General features: G+C 47.3%; 1 protein-coding gene across 1 annotated transcript in view; it reads left to right on the top strand.

The window, feature by feature from the left end:
- The window catches only part of AKNA (AT-hook transcription factor), a 127,572-nt gene that overhangs the window by 43,587 nt on the left and 60,472 nt on the right, over positions 1-23,513 (top strand). The window contains 1 exon segment of the mRNA XM_030207293.1: positions 21,755-21,911. Coding sequence (XP_030063153.1) covers positions 21,755-21,911 — 157 coding nt within the window.

The raw sequence follows: 23,513 nt of genomic DNA, 5'->3' as shown, positions 1-23,513 counted from the left end.
GACTGGTTGATGGTGGTGCCGCAGTGGGTTCCTCCGAGTTCGGGACAAGATGGTGGGCCTCCGCTGCTGTGCAAATCTGGAGTAATTTGCCATCTTTGTAAAATAGCAAGGCAAACGGATGGTGTAACTTATATTGTATTCCCGCTGCTCTGAATTGTAGCTGAAGCTCCAAGCGGCATTTCAAGGTGGCGCCAGCCAGGTCGTGGTAGATTTCAATAGGATACGAATCCCACTGGAAATTGTCCATTTTCTTTGCTGCATGCAATATTTGCTTTTTAGTTTTAAAGTTGCTGAAGCATGCAACTATATCTTAAGGTTTATTGTTGCGAGGTGCTACCAGAGCATGATGGGCTCGGTCCAGTCCAGCGGTGGCCCTGTCTCTATTCAACAGTGCGCCTGCTATAGCTTGCACCACCTGCTCACAGTCCAGGTAGTTGGGGAGTTTCTGGAACCCTTGGAAGTGTAAATTGACAGCACCGACTCCTGCAGCCATTCCTGAATTTCTTGCAGGATGCAATCCCATTTCGATTCATCCCTTCTGGAACAGGTCAAGGAGACTGGAGTGTTCAGGCTGTGAGGGCTTCAATGCCATTTTGCTGTTCAGGCCAAGCCTCTTGGTGCTGTGCCCTGCCGGCTTTAGGGTGCTCACTCATGCCCAACTACACCGCGCAGATCAATACAAGCTAAAAAACAACTGTAGATTTTAATGCTAATATTAGGGAAATCTGCCGGAGCTCTGCTACTATGCAGCCATACCCAGTGGTGACATCGCTTCCTCCTCCTAAATCAACTTTTTATGTGCGTGAAGTTGATTTATACTCTGAGGTCATTGATGGTGCTTGGAATTCAATGAAGGAAACATATGGTTCTATGAGATCATTGATAGACACCAATAGCTCCCCCTAACCTATTTTAACAAAATATCAGCATTATTTCCACCTGGAATCAGGCACTTTTTTGGTAGAAATAATCATTACAAGGGAGGCAGTTTCAAACAGTCAGCATTGAGACTAAAGTCTGCAGTCTTTTAGCCACTGACTTTGGAGCAATTTCCAAAGTGAAAGTGCGTGCAGTCTTTGCATCTCCTCGTGTGAATATTTTTTCCCATGAAAAAAAACATACATAGATTTGAAATTGCAAACTGTGTTCATATTTCCCCCCTCCAACATAAATATTACATCCATAGGAGCATCTCTCTAAATATAGTTACAAGTCAGCATGTTGTGAAACATCACACATACATGTGGCTGCATTGAGGGAGGGCAGGTTTGCAGACAACTAGTTTATAAATTTGGTTTATCCATTATCTGCAAACCACTGAAATTTATTGATAACTGTCTATTATGAAGGCACCATAATATTCACACAAATGCTGTATGTGCTCCCACAGGGCTACAGAATAGATTGATTTTGTGAGTATGGCAGACACTGTGCACCCATGATGTGAAACCCTATTGCAACGATATTCACTATTTTTGAAGCAAGGGCCACACAAGCAAAAAAAACCTCAGTGTGAGAGCTCGGATCAATATTGATTAAAGCAAATGGTGCCCAGAACCCTGGGGATCTCTTTTGCCCTCTTCTATATACAACTTATCCATCGGTTGATACAAAATAAAGAAAAAAAAAGCAAGCATTAAAACAAAGCTAAAACTAAGTTTAAATGAAAATGTAAACAAAAAATTCAGAATACAATAAGTAAACAAGATTAAGTAAACAAAAATTTATCAAACAAATAAGTCTTCAAACATTTTCTAAAAGAAACATAAGGAAAGAGCAATCTAAGTTCCAACAGAAGTTCATTCCACAGTAAAGTAGAGTAAACTGAAAAGGTACGATTATATTTCATACCCAGTGGCAAAGGAGTAAATAACATACAGTGATTTTTTGATTGGCAAATACTAATATTAGATGAAGAAGTAAGACTAACCAAAGTAATCAATGAACTAGGGACTAAGCCATAAACAGCTTTATGAATAAAACACAGAATCTTAAACTGGACTGTAGCCATCACCGGGAAGCCAGTGCAGAAAACACAATCAAAGGAGTAACCCTATCATATTTGAAGCAATGAAAAATCATCTTGGCCGCCATATTCTGTAATAACTGCATTTAGACATTAACTGCTGAGGGAGAATTACAGTAGTCAAGAACAGATAAGATTATATGCCTAAACCACCAGAGCAAAATGCTCCTCAATAAAATTGAGCGTATAGATCTTACTGCTTTAGTTTAAAGAATGTCTTTCTGATCACATTATTTATCTGATGTTCAAAGAACAGCATATAATCCAAAATAACCAGGTTTGGAAAGGTTTGGATAGCTCCCTAAAAGAAAAGTCCATAAGCCATTATTAAAATGGACTCTGGGAAAATCCACTTCTTATTTCTAGGATAAGCTGTGTAAAATGTATTGTACTGTTTTGAGTTCTTGCCAGGTACTTGTGACCTGGAATGGCTACTGTTGGAAACAGGATGATTTAATGGACCTTCAGTCTGTCCCAGTATGGCAATACTTGTGTACTTATGTAACCCCTAAAACATTGGATTGCTGAACAACTGGTAATGAAGTACCATTTATTAAAGGAACAAATTCTGGAATATTAGAAAGAGAATTACATTAATCAATAACTGGAAAAGCCATGGAAGAGTCTAAATATACAAGAGTCAAAACAAAAATATCATCAGCCTAAGAAAATTAAAAGGTGTTATCAGGCAAAATAACATTGTATAAATCTGACATAAAAAGATTAAATAGTAAAGGGGAGAGTGGGGACCCCTGCGGGACACCACAGACAGCTTTCCAAACATTGGAATAGGCCCTGTTCTGTACTACACAGTAGCTGCGATTCTTCAAGAACCCCTGAAACCAAGCAAGTACCGATCCCCCCAATCCAAGTGTACTAATTTTTCCAAGAAGTTTATCATGATCTACTGCGTTGAAGGCTCCCGATATATCAAACTGGGGGAGAACCATCTGCTTTTCCAAGCTAGAGCTCTTTGAATTTTAGACAGAAGAACAAAGATTAAAGATTTGATAGTATTCAAACTCCTAAAACTAAAGTAGCGGAGAGATTGAATGAATTCTTTGCTTCGGTCTTCATCGAGGAAGATTTGGGTGGGATACCGGTGTCAGAAATGGTATTTCAAGCGGACGAGTCGGAGAAACTTACTGACTTCACAGTAAACCTGGAGGACGTAATGGGGCATTTCAGCAAACTGAAGAGTAGCAAATCTCCTGGACCGGATGGTATTCATCCTAGAGTACTTATAGAACTGAAAAATGAGCTTGTGGAGCTACTGTTAGTGATATGCAATTTATCCTTAAAATCGAGCGTGGTACCGCAAGATTTGCGGGTGGCCAATGTAACGCCGATTTTTTAAAAAGGTTCCAGGGGAGATCCGGGAAATTATAGACCGGTGAGTCTGACATCGGTGCCGGGGAAAATGGTAGAGGCTATTATCAAAAACAAAATTACAGAGCACATCCAAGGACATGGATTACTGAGACCAAGTCAGCACGGCTTTTGTGTGGGAAAATCTTGCCTGACCAATTACTTCAATTCTTTGAAGGAGTAAACAAACATGTGGACAAAGGGGAGCCGGTTGATATTGTGTATCTGGATTTTCAAAAGGCGTTTGACAAGGTACCTCATGAAAGGCTACAGAGGAAATTAGAGGGTCATGGGATAGGAGGAAAGGTCCTATTGTGGATTAAAAACTGGTTGAAGGATAGGAATCAGAGAGTGGAGTTAAATGGGCAGTATTCACAATGGAGAAGGGTAGTTAGTGGGGTTCCTCAGCGGTCTGTGCTAGGACCGCTGTTTTTTAATATATTTATAAATGATTTAGAGATGGGAGTAACTAGCGAGGTAATTAAATTTGCTGATGACACAAAGTTATTCAAAGTCGTTAACTCGCGACAGGATTGTGAAAAATTACAGAAGGGCCTTACGAGACTGGGAGACTGGGCGGCTAAATGGCAGATGACGTTTAATGTGAGCAAGTGCAAGGTGATGCATGTGGGAAAAAAAACCCGAATTATAGCTATGTCATGCAAGGTTCCACGTTAGGAGTTACGGACCAAGAAAGGGATCTGGGTGTCGTCGATGATACACTGAAACCTTCTGCTCAGTGTGCTGCTACGGCTAGGAAAGCGAATAGAATGTTGGGTATTATTAGGAAAGGTATGGAAAACAGGTGTGAGGATGTTATAATTGTTATAATGCCGTTGTATCGCTCCATGGTGCGACCACACCTTGAGTATTGTGTTGAATTCTGATCGCCGCATCTCAAGAAAGATATAGTGGAACTGGAAAAGGTGCAGCGAAGGGTGACTAAAATGATAGTGGGGATGGGACGACTTCCCTATGAAGAAGGACTAAGGAGGCTAGGGCTTTTCAGCTTGGAGAAGAGATGGCTGAGGGGAGACATGATAGAGGTATATAAAATAATAAGTGGAGTGGAACAGGTGGATGTGAAGCGTCTGTTCACGCTTTCCAAAAATACTAGGACTAGGGGGCATGCGATGAAACTACAGTGTAGTAAATTTAAAACAAATTGGAGAAACGTTTTCTTCACCCAACGCATAATTAAACCTAAGTTTAAAAAGGGGTTAGACGGTTTCCTAAAGGACAAGTCCATAAACCACTACTAAATGGACTTGGGAAAAATCCACAATTCCAGGAATAACATGTATAGAATGTTTGTACGTTTGAGAAGTTCGCCAGGTGCCCTTGGCCTGGATTGGCCGCTGTTGTGGACAGGATACTGGGCTCGATGGACCCTTAGAGGCATATTTTCAAAGCACTTAGCCTTCCAAAGTTCCATAGGTTTCTATGGAACTTTGGAAGGCTAAGTGCTTTGAAAATATGCCTCTTAGTCTTTTCCCAATGTGACATTACTTATGTACTTATGATGTAAATATTGATGTTTTTCAATGTAACAAGTAAGTTGCAGCCCAGCCCCAATAAAATTAAGTTTGATTCTCCAGATCTCCTCATTCTCTTAGCCCATCTTGTCTCCCCCAAACCCACATTTCCCCCCCCCCCAAAAAAAATTCTCTTCTACCAATGTACAATCTCTCCCAACTTTACCCCAATGAGTCTGAATTCCCACCAGTCTCTCTTTCCAGTTAGCTGCCATCATCCTGTTTCCAATCACTCCCACCCACTTTGTTAATGCCCTCTGACCTTTCTGAGAGTTTTTCTGCAGACACTGTCTCTGAGACCTAAGGAAATTGGAAGACTGGGCATCCAAATGGCAGATGAAATGTAATGTCGACAGATGCAAAGTGATGCACATTGGGAAGAATAATTCAAATGATAGTTGCTTGATGCTAGGTTCTACTATAGGAGTCACCACCCAAGAAAAAGATCTAGGTTTCATCCCGGATAATATGTTGAAATCTTCTGCTCAGAGTGCAGCAGGGGCCAAAAAAGCAAACAAAATGCTAGGAAGAAAAGAGATAGAAAGTAAGACAAAAATAAATAAATAAAAAAATAAATATTTAATACCTCTATATTGCTCCATGGTGCAACTTCATCTTTAGTATTGTGTACAGTTCTGGATATAGCAGAGTTAGAAAAGGTTCAAAGAAGGGCAACCAAAATGATTAAGGGGATGGAACTCCTCTCATGGTGAAGAAAGTCTCAATAGGTTAGGGCTGTTCAGCTTAGAAAAAAGAAGGCTGAGGGGATACGATAGAGGTCTACAGAATCTTGAGTGGAGTAGAACAGGTAAATGTGAATCAATGTTTACTCTTTCAGAAAGTACAAAGACTAGGGGATGCTTCATAAAGCTACACAGTAGGACTTTTAAAACTAATAGGAGAAAATATTTTTTCACTCAACAAATAGTTAAGCTCTGGAACTCATTGCCAGAGGATGTGGTTACAGCGGTTAGCATATCTGGGTTTAAAAAAGGTTTGAACAAGTAACTGGAAGACAAGTTCATAATCTTCTGTTAAGATAGACATGGGGAAAGTCACTACTTATCCCTTGGATTGATAGCGTGGAATCCTGCTACTCTTTAGGATTTTGCCAGGTATTTGTGACCTGGATTGGTCACTGTTGGAAACTGGATACTGGGCTAGATGGACCATTGTTCTGACCCAGTATGGCTATTCTTATGTTTTCTTCCAGCATCATCTGGCTTTCCAATGAGCTTGATCCATGGGATTTCCAAACCTCTTCACCATTTGCACAGTCTTGCAAGGATAGTGTGGAAGTTTAAATGCTTATAGCTCAAACTCACTGAGAGATGCTCAGTCATGAAGGAAAATGGGTCATTCCATATCATCATGCTGATCAATCCATAGACTGGTGGGTTGTGTCCATCTACCAGCAGGTGGAGATAGAGAGCAATCCTTTTGCCTCCCTATATGTGGTCATGTGCTGCCGGAAACTCCCCAGTATGTTCTCTATCTCAGCAGGTGGTGGTCACACACAGCAGCAGCTCTGGCTAGGCCTCCAAGCCTTAATTTTAGGTTTTGTTGAGTGCCTGGGGTTGAGGGCTCTTCTTGAGCAAGTGCAAACCTGGTGGTGCCAGGTCCCTCCTTTTCTCCCCCCTCCCGCTGGCTCCGTTAAAAAAAAAAAAAAATTTTGGACATCCTTAAGGGCGTTTATTTCGACGTTTATTTAAACGTTTATTGCAGCTACTCACTGGGACACCAGGTCGTTACAGCTCGGAGCGAGAAGCAGGTAATTTTTACCTTTTTATAGCGGGCAGGGGGTTCCCCGATTGATCTCCGTGTGGCCTATGGCGTCAGAGGGCGGGGGCGCGAAGAATTGCTCCCCGGACCGCGTGTGCGCTTCTAGCGGGGATGCGGGGGTTTTAAAGTCTGATTCGCCCTTGTTGGGTGTCAGTTTGGAGGCCTGTCAGTGTCCCGGGTCTTCCTCCGGCGCGGCGGTTTTTCCCACCATAAACGCCCATCCCCCGCTGCTCGCCGCCGCCATCTTGGCCGGCCACTCTGCTCGGACGGCTTCTTCTTGGGCCGCCCTTGAGCTGGGAGACGTTCATGCCATGGCCGCCCTTGATTTGGGCGACGGCAAAAAAGCGGCTAAAGTTAAGCGCCGTTCTTCCCGCGCGGCTCCTTCGCGGAGTGTCACGCCGGACGCCATCTTGCATGCGCAGCATGTTGCTCCCCCGCTCTTGCGAGCGCCGGTTGAGGGTGCGTCTAGGGCTGTGGCCCAGGCTGCTGAAATACACGGTCTGGGGGGTTTTTCCCCCGAGTTTATTTTGCTGCTGCATCAGGCCTTCCTTATGCAAAACGCTGCCCCTTCTCCCTTGTCCGATAACGGGGTGGAGGCCCCCGGAAGTAAACGCCCTCGGGTGGATTCCCAGGCCTTAGAGGACGCTGTCTCCTCTGATGTAGATGAGGGCAGCGTATCTGAGTTCTCCCAACGGTCCTTTGGGGATTCCTTGGAGGAGACGGATTCCCGCTCGGATGGAGCGGATGACCCCTCTGCAGCGCGGATCTTTCGCTCAGAGGATTTGCCCAACCTGTTACTGCAGGCCATGAGCATTTGAAGATTTCCTCGCCAGAGGACGTCTCTCCCTCAGCCCCTGTTGGCTCTGCCATTATGCTGGGGACGAAGCGCCCGCCTAGAACCTTCCACGTGCATGATGCCATGCACACCTTAATTTCGGCTCAATGGGATGTCCCGGAAGCGAGCCTCAAAGTGGCTAGGGCTATGTCCCGCTCTATCCTTTGCCTGAAAGTGAACGTGAGGCCTTTATTTGGCCTACCGTGGATTCTTTAATCACTGCGGTGACTAAGAAAACGGCGTTGCCGGTGGAAGGTGGCACGGCACTAAAGGACGCCCAAGACAGAAGATTGGAAGCGGCTTTAAGGTCGTCCTTCGAGGCGGCTGCCTTAAGTTTGCAGGCCTCAGTTTGCGGCTCCTATGTGGCCAGGGCGTGCCTGACGATGGTGCAGCGGGCTTCCCCCTCGGATCCTTCCTTGAGGGCTGACTGGCCGGCCCTGGAATCGGGCTTGGCTTATTTGGCAGACTTACTGTATGATGTCTTGAGAGCCTCGGCTAAAGGCATGGCTCAGACAGTCTCTGCGCGGCGCTGGCTTTGGCTGAAACATTGGTCTGCGGACCACGCCTCTAAGTCCCGCCTGGCTAAGTTGCCTTTTAAAGGCAAGCTGCTCTTTGGGGTCGAGCTGGACAAAATCGTGACCGATCTCGGCACGTCTAAGGGCAAGAGGTTACCAGAGGTCAGGGCTCGGGCCAGTGCTCGCCCCGGTATCTCCAGAGGACGGTTTCAGGAAGCCCGTCGGTACCGCCCGGGCAAGTCGGGCTCCTCTGCCCCCTCTTCCTTCAAAAGGAACTTCTCCCCCAAGCAGCATTCCTTTCGCAGAGACCACCGTCCCGGAGGTACGCCCTCCGGTCCTCCCCCAGGGTCTCGTACCCAATGACGGGGTCCTGGTCCATGGCCCAGTGCAGATTGGAGGACGCCTGTCCTCGTTTCTGGGCGAGTGGACCAGAGTAACTTCAGACGCTTGGGTGCTGGAAGTCATCAGAGACGGCTACAAGTTAGAGTTCTGCCGACCCTTAAGAGACGGGTTTGTACTCTCTCCCTGCAAGTCTCCGGTCAAAGCTGTGGCAGTGCAGCAGACCTTGGACAACCTGATACGCCTGGGTGCGGTCGTTCCGGTGCCAGAAAATCAGATTGGCAAGGGACGTTACTCCATTTACTTTGTGGTACCAAAGAAAGGAGGTTCTGTCCGGCCTATCCTCGACCTCAAAGGGGTCAATCGGGCCTTGAAAGTGCGGCACTTTCGCATGGAGACTCTCCGCTCTGTTATAGCGGCAGTGAAGGCAGGAGAGTTCTTGGCTTCCTTGGACATCAAGGAAGCGTACCTGCATATTCCCATCTGGCCTCCTCATCAACGCTTTCTGCGTTTTGCAGTCCTGGGCCGACACTTCCAGTTCAGAGCCCTCCCTTTCGGGTTGGCTACTGCTCCGCGGACCTTCTCCAAAGTAATGGTGGTCATCGCGGCCTTCCTGCGAAAGGAAGGAGTACAAGTCCATCCTTATCTGGACGACTGATTGATCCGAGCCCCCTCTTATGCAGAGTGCGGCAAAGCTGTGGACCGGGTGGTTGCTCTTTTGAGCTCCCTGGGGTGGATCATCAACTGGGAGAAGAGCCAGCTGCGCCCGACTCAGTCCCTGGAGTATCTGGGAGTTCGATTCGACACCCAAGTGGGCAGAGTGTTCCTGCCAGACAATCGGATTATCAAGCTTCAGGCTCAGGTGGACCAGTTCCTAGTAGCCTCTCCTCTTCGGGCTTGGGACTATGTGCAGCTGTTGGGCTCTATGACGGCCACGATGGAAGTAGTGCCCTGGGCCAGGGCTCATATGAGACCACTACAACACTCTCTGCTGCAGCGCTGGACTCCGATGTCGGAGGATTATGCTGTGCGCCTTCCCTTGGACCCAGCAGTGCGCAAGGCGCTGAGCTGGTGGATGCAGACAGACAAGTTGTCTGCAGGAATGCCTCTGGTGACCCCGGAGTGGATTGTCGTCACGACGGACGCCTCTTTGTCGGGCTGGGGAGCCCACTGCTTGGGAAGGACAGCGCAGGGGCTCTGGTCTCCTGCAGAGGCAAAGTGGTCTATCAACCTCCTGGAACTCAGAGCCATTCGGTTGGCGCTTTTGGAGTTCATCCCGGTACTGGCGTTGAAGCCAGTACAGGTCCTGTCGGACAATGCCACGGCTGTGGCCTATGTCAACCGCCAGGGAGGTACCAAGAGCGCCCCTCTAGCCAAGGAGGCCATGAATCTATGCCAGTGGGCGGAAGCGAACCTGGAACAGCTGTCAGCGGCCCACATTGCCGGAGTCATGAATGTCAAGGCGGACTTTCTCAGTCGCCATACCTTGGAGCCCGGAGAGTGGCAGCTATCTGCTCAGGCGTTCTTGGACATCACGAAGCACTGGGGCCAGCCGAGCCTAGATCTGATGGCGTCATCGGCCAATTGCCAAGTGCCGCGCTTTTTCAGCAGAGGACGGGACCCTCGATCCCTGGGAGTAGATGCTCTTCTCCAACAGTGGCCGACACAAGAGCTTCTCTATGTGTTCCCGCCCTGGCCCATGTTGGGCAGGGTGCTAGACCGGGTGGCAAAGCATCCGGGCCGGATAATCCTGGTGGGTCCGGACTGGCCCAGACGTCCCTGGTATGCGGACTTGATCAGGCTCTCAGTCGACGATCCTCTGCGGCTGCCAGTGGAGCAGGGCCTGTTACATCAGGGTCCCGTGGTGATGGAGGATCCCTCCCCCTTTGTTCTTACGGCCTGGCTATTGAGCGGCAGTGTCTGAGAAAGAAGGGCTTCTCAGACAAGGTCATCGCCACTATGCTGAGAAAGAGGAAGCGCTCTACTTCTACTGCTTACGCCAGGGTTTGACGTACCTTTGCAGCGAGGTGTGAAGCAGGCTCACTTTCTCTCTTCACTGCTCCAATTTCTTCAGTGTTGGCATTCCTGCAAGAAGGTCTGGAGAAAGGCCTGTCGCTCAGTTCTCTTAAAGTCCAGGTAGCGGCTCTGGCTTGCTTCAGGGGCCGCCTGAAGGGTGCTTCACTGGCTTCGCAGCCAGATGTGGTGCGCTTTCTCAAGGGAGTTAATCACCTGCGCCCTCCTCTGCACTCAGTGGTGCCTGCGTGGAATCTCAACCTGGTGCTAAGAGCCTTGCAGAAGCCACCTTTTGAACCCTTGTCGAGGGCATCTCTGAAAGACCTGACGTTGAAAGCAGTCTTTTTGGTGGCTATCACTTCAGCCAGAAGAGTTTCCAAGCTCCAGGCGCTCTCATGTCGAGAGCCTTTTCTGCAGTTCACTGAGGCAGGAGTGACTATTCGCACAGTGCCTTCCTTCCTGCCCAAGATTGTTTCTCGCTTCCATGTGAATCAGCAGCTCTGTCTCCCTTCCTTTCGTAGGGAGGACTACCCAGAGGAATACTCTGCTCTCAAATATCTGGATGTGAGACGAGTCATCATCAGATACTTGGAAGTGACCAATGATTTCCGGAAATCGGATCATCTGTTTGTCCTGTTTGCAGGTCCTCGTAAGGGTCTGCAGGCTGCTAAGCCTACAGTGGCAAGATGGGTCAAGGAAGCCATTGCAGCGGCTTATGTGGCCGCGGGGAAGGTGCCGCCTATCCAGCTGAAGGCTCACTCCACTAGAGCTCAGGCGGCCTCGATGGCAGAGGCCGGGTCCGTCTCCTTGGAAGAGATTTGCAAGGCGGCAACTTGGGCATCGGCCCATACCTTCTCCAGGCATTACCGCTTGGCTGTGGCTGCTCGGGCGGAGGCCCGGTTTGGAGCTTCAGTGTTGCGGTCAGGGATTTCAATGTCCCGCCCTGGGTGAGTACTGCTTCGGTACATCCCACCAGTCTATGGATTGATCAGCATGATGATATGGAAGGTAAAATTATGTATCATACCTGATAATTTTCTTTCCATTAATCATAGCTGATCAATCCATAGCCCCTCCCAGATATCTGTACTGTTTATATTCTGGTTGCATTTCAGATTCAAGTTTAGTCTTCAGTTCCTGTTCAGGAGGACTTCGTGTTCAAGTTTTTTCAATTGGATTCTTCAAGAGTTGAGACGAGTTTGTGTTACAGTGAGCTGCTGCATTCCTCTCCCCTCCGTTTTACGGGGCTGGATTGAGACATAAATTCTGCCGGCGCTCCCTCCCGCTTTGTGCGGCTGTAGGGCAGCTTTGTACCCCTCCCGCTTCGGCGGTGTTAGGGTCGGTCAGCTCCTCCCGCGGTTGCGGTTGCAGGATAAGCCAGATCCCCCCGCATCGGCGGGGTGGTGTCCCTCCCCCGCTCCGCGGGGATGAGCTGGACGGATTCCCCTCCCCCACTTGTGTGGGGATGAGCTGGGTTAATTCCCCTCCCCCGTTTCGGCGGTGGTGAGCTGGGCAGAGTGTCCCTTTGTGGGTGTAATTCTCTAAGTGCTGAGTCCTGCGGATGGAGCTTGGATATCGACATACTGAGGAGTTTCCGGCAGCACATGACCACATATAGGGAGGCAAAAGGATTGCTCTCTATCTCCACCTGCTGGTAGATGGACACAACCCACCAGTCTATGGATTGATCAGCTATGATTAATGGAAAGAAAATTATCAGGTATGATACATAATTTTACCGTTGTTGTCATAGGCGCCGACTCCGTGGGTGCTGTGGGTGCTCGAGCACCCCCAATATTTCACCCACCGGAAGTTCCCTTCGCCAGCCCAGAATTTTAAAAGTCCCTCCCTCCCCTCCCCTCCCCTCCAAGTTCCAGGGCCCCCCTCCCTCCCTCCGAGTTCCAGGCCCCCTCCCTCCGAATTTTAAAAGTCATCTTACCTCATCGGAGTTACGGCGGCAGCAGCAGTGAAAAGCATGCAGGCTCAGCGCTTCAGCCTTCCTTTCTCTCAGCTCTGGTCCTGCCCTTGCAGAAACAGGAAATGAGGGCGGGACCAGGTCTATATCCTCCCGCACTTGTTTGGCAGTTCTAGGCTGTAAAAAGCCCAGACCCGTTAAACACAGGATCTCCATCCCTCCTAACCCCCTCTGGCATCCCCTCCCATGAATGAAGCCCTGGTGGCCCAGTGTGCCGCGAGTCGATCCCCTCCCCACCCCACCCCACCCCTGGTGGTCTTAGCGGCCTTTCCCCACCCCCTACCATTGGTGGAGGTGGGAGGTGGCCTCCCTCCTCTTCCATTGGTGCCACCTCGAAAATGGTGGCGCCTGGCCCTGCCCAGTGCATCCTGGGATGCGCTGGGCGGTTTTTCACACCATATAGGGGAGTTTACCACCAGGGCTCCATTCATGGGAGGGGATGCCAGATGGGGTTAGGGGGCTGGAGACCCACCGGATCTCTCCAGCCCTCCTGAACTTGTGTTGGGGGGACTGGAGGTCCGCTGGACCTCTAGCCCCTGTGTCACTTGGGGGGGTATCGAGTCGGGGTACCTGCTTCTGCAGGGGGAGGGTGCGGGCTGCCACATTGGGAGGAATGGGGGGCCTGCTAGCATGCAAATGCATGCTGGACTGGGCTCACCATTCCTCCCCAGTGGTCTACAAATTGTATTGACAGCTCCGAGCTGGTGTAGGGTTTGCTGCGGCCAGCGGGCCAATGTTTGGTGCACTGGTTGCTGATCATTGGGGAGGAATAGGTTTAGCATACATTCGCATGCTAGTTGTTTCACGTGCTCGGGTGCTCTGATCATGGGGCGGTAGCAAACACAGGCGCTAGTATGGCGCTAACAACCTCTAGCGCCTGCGTTTGCTTCTGATCATTGGCCCATTGGAGAGGGAAATTGGGTTTCCCTTCTTGAGCTACTATCATTAAATTGGTCAGATTTGTTTAGAGCAGTTAAATGTCTATATGAGCCCTAAGCCCTCACACTGAGCCCCCAGTATACCAAGCCATATACACAAAACGGGAGTAAAGCCCTTCATACATCCAGCCCTGAGAGTTCAGGCAGCAGCTTCCCCTTCTTCTGCTCTTGATGTTAGCTCTGACTCGGCCTCCTCCTTCCTTCCTCTTTCTGATGAAACCCGTGGTTTGGCTTCTTGCTGCACTGAGCCAAACCTCATTATCGCCTGGCAGTTTTGCAAGGTCTTAAAAAGCAAGTTAAAGCTTTCCCTTGCATTGTCCTTTCTACTACACCTAAATAAAAATAAGGTACTGGATTATGGTCTTTGAAGACTTCAGCCACATCTGGCTTCCACAAGTACTAAAATATGTAAATTAACTGAAATCTAGAGCCCCATCATGGAAAAGAATTTCATGACTAATAATTGCAGATATTTTGAAAGGGCCAGCTATGGTTGTAGCCCTTGAGGGCAGAGCTGCAGTTATCAGTTATCTCGAGTACAATGTTTTCCAGCCTGCTTCTAGGGAGCTCCCTGGCTGGTCTGGTTTTCAGGCTGCCCATAATGCATATGTATGAGATAAATTGGAAATATTTCATGCATAATTATGGGTAGGTGAAAATCAGATTGGGTTAAGTTGGGATTGAGAAGCAGGGCTCCATGGGGAATTAGTGGTTTCCAAACCTGTCCTTGGGGACCATGCAGGCCATTGGGTTTTCAGGAGATATGCAATGAATATGCATGAGAGAAATCTGCATACTCTGGGTCTCCAGTGCCTGTTCATTGTGGATAGTTTGTAAACCTGGCTGTGGGGTCCAAAGAAAGGTTGAGGAACTGCTCAGTGACTCCTTGTGAAATGTCTCCTAAATGATGCATTTATTTGTAGGAGGGGATCAAGCATAGATGGAACTTGAAACTGCCAGGGGCATATGATTTTAAGGTTCCAGATGGATCCCGATGTATGGCCCCCAGCTGAGGCCTGTTACTATAAGAACTAGACTAAAGTGCACGCAGTCTGTCCTGCAAGGATAGCTGCGGCATATGACCTAGTTTAAATTTCCCATGAACCACTGTCCACTCTAGTGATGATGGAAGGGCGTGAGAGGGTGGAAGAATTTCTTCTGGGCCAAAATTACACTAGCAACGCTATCCATGCAGATCTAGTCCTGCAAAAATGTGACCCTCTGACAGAAGAATCTTACATTTCCACAGCCCATTACTGAGTCACCACATCTGGGCATTCAGTACTAGTGTCCATATAGTTGCCAGCACTGAGTATCCGGGTAGAGTAGTGACCAGTGCTGCTGTCCAGATAGTGCTGATACAGAGCCTGCTGTCCAGATCACAGAGTTGCACGGGGACAGAAATCTTACCCGTCCCCGCTGGAATCTTACCCATCCCCACAAGAATTTAACCCGTCCCACGCGTCCCCGCAAGAATTTAACCTGTACCCACCCATCTCTGCAAGAATTTAATGGTACATTAAAAAAAAATTCCGGTCAGCTCTCTCAGTTTCTCTCTGGATTTGAGCCACAGCACTGCAGGCAAGGAAGGAACTTGGAACACTCTGGTGCACACATGTAAGACTCACAGTGCCAGAGAATCAGTCTCTTCTCTGATTCACTGGCACTGTGCTGCGAGGTCGCCACATGCATGCTCCAGTAGGTCAGGTGACATCTGATACTTGTGCCTGTGTCAGAGCTGAGGACTGCGCATCAGCCCGGGAGTAGAGAGGATTAATAGTAACATAGTAAGTGACAGCAGATAAAAACCTGAATGGTCCAGTCTGCCCAATAGTCATGCTCATTACCAATTCATAATTAAATCAACAATGAGCGTAATATTATATACTTGATTATGGTCTTTATTTGCTGTTTCTGTTTCATAGACCATAGAAGTTGCTTGGCCCTATCCTTATGTTCCAACTACCGGAGTTGTCGTTGAAGCCCACTCCAGCCTATTTGTCTTCTCATTTGCGGGAAACAGACTGTAAAAGTCTGTCCAGCACTGTCCTCATTTTCCAGCCACTAAAATTGCTGTCTAAGCCCTTCCCAGCCCATCCTAAACCAGATTGCCATATATGAGACACAGACCATACAAGTCTGCCCTGTATCGACCCTAGTTCATCACAGCCGGAGTCACCATCTAAGCGTCATTCGACACATCCACACATATGCAGTCATTTAAGTTTAGGTTTTTTATAACTTCCATTTTCTAATTAGAGATCCTCTGTGTTCATCCCATGCCGTTTTGAATTCTGTCACCATTTGTGTCTCTACCACCTCCTTAATGGAGACTTTCCACATCTATGCTGTTAAAGCAAGGAGGGGGAGGAGACACCACTCATAGAACTTGGTACTCTATAAGTGAGAGGCTGGCGCAGATGCAGTGTACACTTCCATGGGAACCCCACAGGAATTGTTTCTGTCCCCACGAGAACCCCGCAGGAACAGCTTCCGCCCCCACGGGAACCCCACAGAACTGTTTCCATCCCCGCGGGAACCCCGCGGGTTCCACGGGATTCCCACGAACTCCGTTCCCATTAAAGTCTCTAGACCAGATAACTAACTAGATAAAGTTAGTACAGCTGTTTTTCTGTCATGACTTTATCCAAATAGTAGTCTGGTTAGCAGACTGAATATCGCCACTAACCAGATAAGTTTTGGGACCACCCCTGCTATATCCAGGTAGTAGCAAGGCAGTCCATAAGGATGTTCAGCAGCACTTCCAAATAGAACTACTGAATACCCACAGATAGTACAGCTAAGGGAACTGTCCGGTAACTGCCACAGTTATCCCGATATTTCCCTTTGGATATTGACGTACTGGTATTGAATAGAGTGGGTGTCATTGTTTACATAAGGAATAAAACACAGAGAATTGTGGGCAGATAAATACCATATGGCCTATCCAGTCTGCCCATCCATGCCATCTACTCATCCTGTCAGAGATCCTATGTACTTGTCCCAAGCTCTCTTCAGTTCAGATACTGATTTCGCCTCCAGCACTTCCACTGAGAGGCTGTTCCATGAATTCACCACACTTTCCATGAAGGTTACCTCTGAGTCTATCTCCTTTCACCTTCATTTTATTCTCCCTCGTTCCAGAGCTTCCTTTGAATTGAAAGAGATTCACTTCCTGTGCATTTATGCCACGTAGGTATTTAAATGTCTCTTTCATATCTCTTCTCTCCCACCTTCCTCCAAAGTATACATATTGAGATTTTAAGTCTGTCCCCATACGTTTTATGACGAAGATCACTGACCATTTTAGTAGCTGTCCTCTGGACCGACTCCATCCTGTTTTATATCTTTTTGAACATGTGGTCTCCAGAATTGTATACAATATTCTAAATTAAGTCTCACCAGAGTTTTATTTTTCATTTCATTTCTTCCCATTTATATACTGCCCTTATCCAGTGGTAAACAACTCAAACATACATAATGGATGCTTGGGTGCATAGTGAGAGGAATGGCCAGTAGGAAAAAGGAGGGTCGTGTGAAGTCTCGCGAGGCCTCCGCTTGAAGTCTCGGCAGTCATTTTCAAGAAGCGGTGGTAGCATTGAGGTCAGCATCAGCAGGCAGGAAAGAATAGAGTTCTTTCCTGCCCCAAAGAGGCCACTAGACCACCAGGGTGCGCCACAGTAGGCTGGTGGGGGGGGAGGGGTGAGAAGGGAAGCCCGCCCTCCCCCAACCCGCAAGCCCAGAAATCCGGACAAATGGGCTGGCTGGAAAAAAAACCATCCGGACCCCTGACAGTCCTCTGAAAAGGAGGACATGTCCGGGGAAATCTGGACATATGGTAACCCTACCTTTCAGCAATATCACTTACAAAAATGTTAAAAAGAACTGGCCAAGAACCAAACCTTGTGGCACACCACTGCGCTCTCAAGAGAAAAGAAAGACAGACATTCCTTTGCCTGTTTACATGAGTGCATCTGACTGTTAGAACAGTGCTTCTCAACCCTCTCCTGGAGGCACATCTCGCCAGTCAGGTGTTCAGGATTACCACAAATGGATGTGTATAAGAGAGATTTGCATGCAGTTGGTCTTCAATATCCGAAAATGTATCTCATGGGTATTTATTGTAGCAAGCTGGAAAACTCAGCTGGCTAGGTGTCCCTCCAGGAGAGGGTTGAGAATGCACAGTGTTAGAACTTAGATGTGAATATCCTCCCCCACCCCCCAAGCTCAGAGTATTAGAGCTGAATCACAAAGTGGGTTAGGTACAGGAAGAAGGTGGTGGTTTCTGTCATTTCTGTATCTCAGCCTTGTGACTAGTTGCAGTGTGTTTGCCTTGTGGTTAGGACAGGTCTGGTCTTGCTGGGTCCTTCAGCTCCTTTGTAGTAGGAATGATTAATAGGTATGCCTGTGTATGCCGTCTCCAGAAATTCTGCGCAGTAAGAGAGAGGGTGGGGCCAGGGAAAAGGATGAAGCCTGAGGGCCTCTGGGCTTGGGAACATTCATCTCCTTTGGGATAGAATAGAGGTTCTCAACCCAGTTCTCGGGACACACCTATCCACTCAGGTTCACAGGACACCCACAATGAATATGTATGGGATAATTTACATAAATTGGAGGTATTGTATGAGGATTTATCTCATGCATATTCATATTGGATATCCTGAAAACCTGACTGTTGTGTCCTGAAGACTGGGTTGAGAACCCCTGGGATAGAGGGAGCACACTAGAGCACTCCTTTTCCTCCTCCCCTTTGGTAAATCCCCCCCCCCCCCCCCCCCCCCATGCTTTCCAAGGCCCTTTGCCCACAGAGGGATAGTAATCTTCAAAATGTCCACATTAGGATAGAAGCCATGTGTGCATTTTACCCGTGGGGTTTGCATCCATTATCAAATTGAAAGTTCAAATACGCCTGTGCTTTAAAACTTGCCCTGGGTACAAAGTGCACATGGTCTTTTGCATACTTTTCTTGAAGGTACAGTTGTTGCTGGAAATGTGCATTCAAAGATTTGAAAATGATATCTATGTGCATACTTCCCCCTCCCTCTCCCCCTCCGGAAAAACATCTCATTGCAGCTGGAAAAAATGCACATTCTAGAATATTTTCAGGTACTTTTAGCCACATTGAGAGAGTTCAGTTTAAAGGCAGTGGTTTACCATGGGTAAGACACGCAGTCCTCTCTGATCCGAAGGAGGCTTAAATGCTATTAGGAAAACATGAACAAGAATGTTTTCTCTTTTGTCTTAACTGTATTTCTTCATGTCCGGCATGAATTAGGAAATCAAGAGCTTCCGTTTCCCCATGTTGCACAGCTGCATACACTGTGTGGAAAGTTGTGCAGATAAACTGGCAGGTGCTTCTGTTACTCAGGGTGGGACTCTGATAATGCAGACTGCTTATTACACTTAGGAGTGGTCTGATTTCGCAATCACGTAAAGTGAACGGAAAGGAACAGAAATATTTCTGTAGACAGAGAAAAAAGTAGGCACCTGAGCTTTAATAAGAAGACATTGCCAGTATTTATATACCTGGATTTTGGTATTTCCCTGGTGATTTTCTTGTGTACCAAAAACATTTTTCTCTGTCACTAGCCTTCCAGCCTCACCTGAATTATTCACTGGTATAAGCTGAGTGCATGAGACATCACAATCTACATTCAGAGCTACAGGGCACCTGGAATAATAAAGACTAAAAAATAAATTATAGGTCAAAATATTGTAAAGATCAGCTCCTGGTGGCTTAGGAAGAAACTGTCAGGGCATGGGAAGGAATTAGAAAGATAAATGATCTGTTTTATATCCAGTAAGACTGAATTTTTACTGAGCTATGTACAGCCAGGGGAGCATATGGTGTGTGTGTTTATTCTTATATAAGCTGACTTAATTAATTTAGCCTCTCAAAAGAGGAGAGGTGCCGAGCTCCAAGAAGAGAGACCTCCAAAGCATGAGAAGGCTTTAGGAGCTGCCTGCCACTCTTAGTGAATCAAGTTCTTATTTGAACTAAAGAGTGCATGCACTTAAATGCATGTCTGCATGTGAACTTGGTGATATGCTACATTAGCCTTATGTACTGCCTCCCTTAAACAACCAAAGCAGTTTACAACAGAACAAAAAGCACAGTAACGGATTAAATGTATCCTAATCAAATATATCAGTAAAATAAATTAATACATTGATAACGTAACAATTTGGGTCCTTTTACTAAGCTATGGTAAAAATAGGCTTTAGCTCACCCTCAGGTCTTTCCCATGCGCTAAAGCCATTTTTACCGCGGCCGTAAAAATCCCAATTTTCTATTTTTCCATTGATAGCCATGTGCTAATGTTGCCGTTAGCACATGACCATTTTTAAAAAATTGCTGAAGGAGCTCTTACCGACACCTATTTTGTAGGCATTAATGGCTCCTGTGTTATCCGTTCACTAATCAGTTAACACAAGTAATGTAGATGTGCTAACTCCTGATCCCTGATATGCCACCTCAAAAATACAAAAAATTATTTCGCACACGCACATAGAAAAACTACTGCATGACAACGCTATAGCACATCCCATGGTAGTCCATTTTTTGCTATGCTAGGGCTACATAAGCGCCTAGCACAGCTTAGTAAAAGGACCCCTTAGATTGGGAAAGGGATGCTTCCATTTTTTTCCTGAGCTTAGGGTGTAGTTCATTTTTAAAAAATTGAGTCTTTCTTTGAAAAGCCTAGACAACGAATGAGTAATTTTAAAGACAGCTTTATGCATGTAAAGCATGTTGTACAAATAGAAAATGGCTGTTAGAAACTTGCATGGGTGTATATGTGTGTACAAGTTTGCAGTCTGATGTGTTCCTCGTGGTGGTATTTGGGCACAACAGAGGCAGAGTTACAAGGTACGTGACTATTTTGCAATATACACACGTACACATTTAGGGGTTGACATTCAGCCACTGGTGGTCAGCGTTTTGCTGACTGCCGCCAGCTTTATTCCCGGGTATTCAGTGCCGGGCCATATCTAGGCACTGGCATTGAGTATTCAGGTATACACAGTTGATTAAAACATAGCCAGTTAAGTGCGGATGAACCGCATAAAGATAGGACTGTGTTTCATGCAGTCCTGTTTATGTGGTTATCCTAGCTGGTTAAGTGCTGACTCAGCCCCCGGAACACCCACAAAGTAACCAGTTTCAACTTAGGCACTAATTAGGCATTTTCAGAGGCACTATCTGGTTAAGTGCCGCTGAATATGCCTGTTAGCCCTGGCCAAGGGATTTAAACACCCAGGAGCCACTTCTGGCTGGAGTATGTGTAACATTATGTGAGAGCATTTGTACATGATAAGGAATAGTCTTAGGAACCACGTTACCTTTATAAATCAAAGCCAGCATCCAAAAAGAAGTGAACTTGAAAAATCAGTTTTTGACAGCACTTCAGCACCTTACATGTTATACACGAGACCAAATTAAATAGCCCTATTACTGTTGTAGTGGGGACTATCATTCCAGAGGCTATGATGCTATTTTGATTCCATTCACAAGTTTTTATATATCACCTTCTGTAAATGTAATCATAAGTACTGTACCCCATAAATACAAAATACATCAAAAAGTCATTTATTGTTTAACATTGTACTTATCTTCAACTTTATTCCACTTCTAAAACCACCAATGCAATCATGTTTCAAGCCATAGCTCTACATCAGGGCATAGCTAATTCCTAAAAATGTTTCATTCAAATCTTATTTGTCAACAATATCCCATCATGGCCAAATACCGTATATACTTTTAATTCAAGCACATCTTGTTCTACCTGATTATTCAAAAGAGATTTTTTTAAAAAGGCAAAATGGCATTCACCCTTAAATACAAACTTTTGATATAAACTGATCAATCAAAATGTAGTCATAAGATTCCAATCCACCAATCATATCAAACTCTACTATTCAATGGCTTCATTCAGTCCATAAGGATGCATGGTATGTAATTTATGGATCCAATGTTGTTCCCAATAAAAAAGAGTTTGTAAATGATTCCCTCCAAGAGAATGGAATAAAGTTGAAGATAAGTTTAAAGTTAAATATTTTGTATTTATGAGGTACTTATGATTACATTTACAGAATGTGATATATGAAACTTATGGATGGATTCAAAATAGTTTCATAAGCTCTGTTATGATGGTCCCTATTGCAACAGTAATAAGCTTATTTAATTTGGTCTGTGTATGATTGAAATGCTGTTGAAGACTGGCCTTTATAAATCAAGCATACAATAGGCGTGATTTTTTAAAAACTTTTTATAAGTGCTGTTATGAAATTTCCCTCCACATGACTTTAGAAATAATAGGGAAAACTTACCATCACTTTAGGTTCCATCTGTCACAGTCCAAATTTCTTAAATTAATACAAGCTGTATTTCTATGGGGTTTTTTTTTAATGTTTTCCTTGTCTTTCCTAGGTAAACTTGTATGCTGAACCTCCAAAACCAAGCCAGAGTGTACAAATGGGGGCAGTGTCTCAGGGGTCCAAGGTCATGGCCTTCACAATCCCACAGGCCAAGACAGCACAGTTAAGCCAATCACCCAGTCAGATACCTCAGAAGAATGTGGACTCAGGTGTGTTATAGAGATGAGGCGCTAGCTGATATGAGTGGTATCGCTGCTCCATTCTTATTGCCCTTGAGAAGAACAAAGGAACTTAATGAGGCACTTTTGAGGGATTGCTATGGGTAGGAAATAGCCCTAGGAAAATCCCCCTCACCTAGGCCCTCATGATCCAAAGCCCCGCGCTGTTCCAAACTGCGCTCTAAAAATAGCGCTGGAACAGTGCAGGGCTTTTCTGCATCGATGATCAGAGATAATGCATGCAAATTTAAGCAGCGCAATTATCTCTGATCAAGGGGTAGAAGTGCGGGAGAATTGTACCAGAGCATGCGCTCAGCACAAGTCTCCCGCACTTGTTTGACAGGTCTGGGCTGTCAGAAGCCCAAACCTGTCAAACACAGGGGCTTGGAGGTCCATGGGACCACCAAGCCCTGACTACCCCTGCCCCGAGCAAGGCAAAACGGGGGCTGGAGGTCCGGTGGACCTCCGGTCCCCCTGACGATTTCACCCCCCCCCCCCCCAAATTCAGGGAGGGCTGGAGATCCGGTGGGTCTCCAGCCCCCCAAACCCCCAGAAAATATCAAGTGGCCGCTGCCGGCCAAACCCTCTCCCACCCTCCCACCCAGCGAGCGACCGGGGGGGGGGCGCTGGAGGTCCACCCCAACTCCCCCCCCCCCCCGCGTTGTACCAATCCCTGGTGGTCCAGCATGAGTAGGAGTAGTGAGAACCCCGCTCCCGGCCCCCCTAACCTCTCTCACCCTCCCACCCAGCGAGCGAAGCCACCCCAACGTTGTCATACGAATCCCTGGTGGTCCAGCGTGAGTCGAAGTAGTGACAACCCCCCTCGCGGCCCCCCCCTACCTTTAGTTGGAGGAGGGACGCAGCCTGCCTCCCTCCTCTTCCAGTAGACGACACCGCAAAATGGGATGCACTGGGCGGGGCTACAGACCATGTAAGGGAGGACCTCCAGCCCCCACCCCCGTCGCTCGCTGGGTGGGAGGGTGGGAGAGGGTTTGGCCGCCGGTGGCGGCCACTTGATATTTTCTGGGGGTTTGGGGGGGGGGCTGGAGACCCACCGGATCTCCAGCCCTCCCTGAACATGGGGGGGGGGGGTGGGATCGTCGGGGGGACCGGAGGTCCACCGGACCTCCAGCCCCCTGTTCGCATTTGCTTTGGGGGGAACGGGGGCCTGCCAGCATGCAACTGCATGCTGGACAGGGCTCACCATTCCTCCCCAATGATCGGCGCAAACCCTAACGCCAGCTCGGAGCTGGCGTAGAGTTTGCCGCGGCCAGCGACCCAATCTTTGGCGTGCTGGACGCTGATCATTGGGGATGAATGCGTTAAGCGCTGATTAGCATGCATTTGCAAGCTACTTGCGCTAAGAGCCCTGTTTAGCATCCATTTGCATGCTACTTGGACTAAGAGCCCTCGAGCGCGTTGTTTCACGCGCTCGAGGGCTCTGATCATGGGTCGGCAGCAAACTCCGGCGCTAGTATGGCGTTAACAGCCTCTAGCACCGGAGTTTGCTTTTGATCATGAGGGCCCTAGTGAGTGAAAAAGAGACGGAGGCATGACTATCTCAGCAAATTAAGCCCAGGAAATTGTTGTTAA

Source organism: Microcaecilia unicolor, chromosome 6 (genome assembly GCF_901765095.1).
Source record: "Microcaecilia unicolor chromosome 6, aMicUni1.1, whole genome shotgun sequence".
NCBI lineage: Eukaryota > Metazoa > Chordata > Amphibia > Gymnophiona > Siphonopidae > Microcaecilia > Microcaecilia unicolor.
The sequence above is the reverse complement of the archived record's forward strand: the minus strand, read 5'-3'. Positions and strand labels throughout refer to the sequence as shown.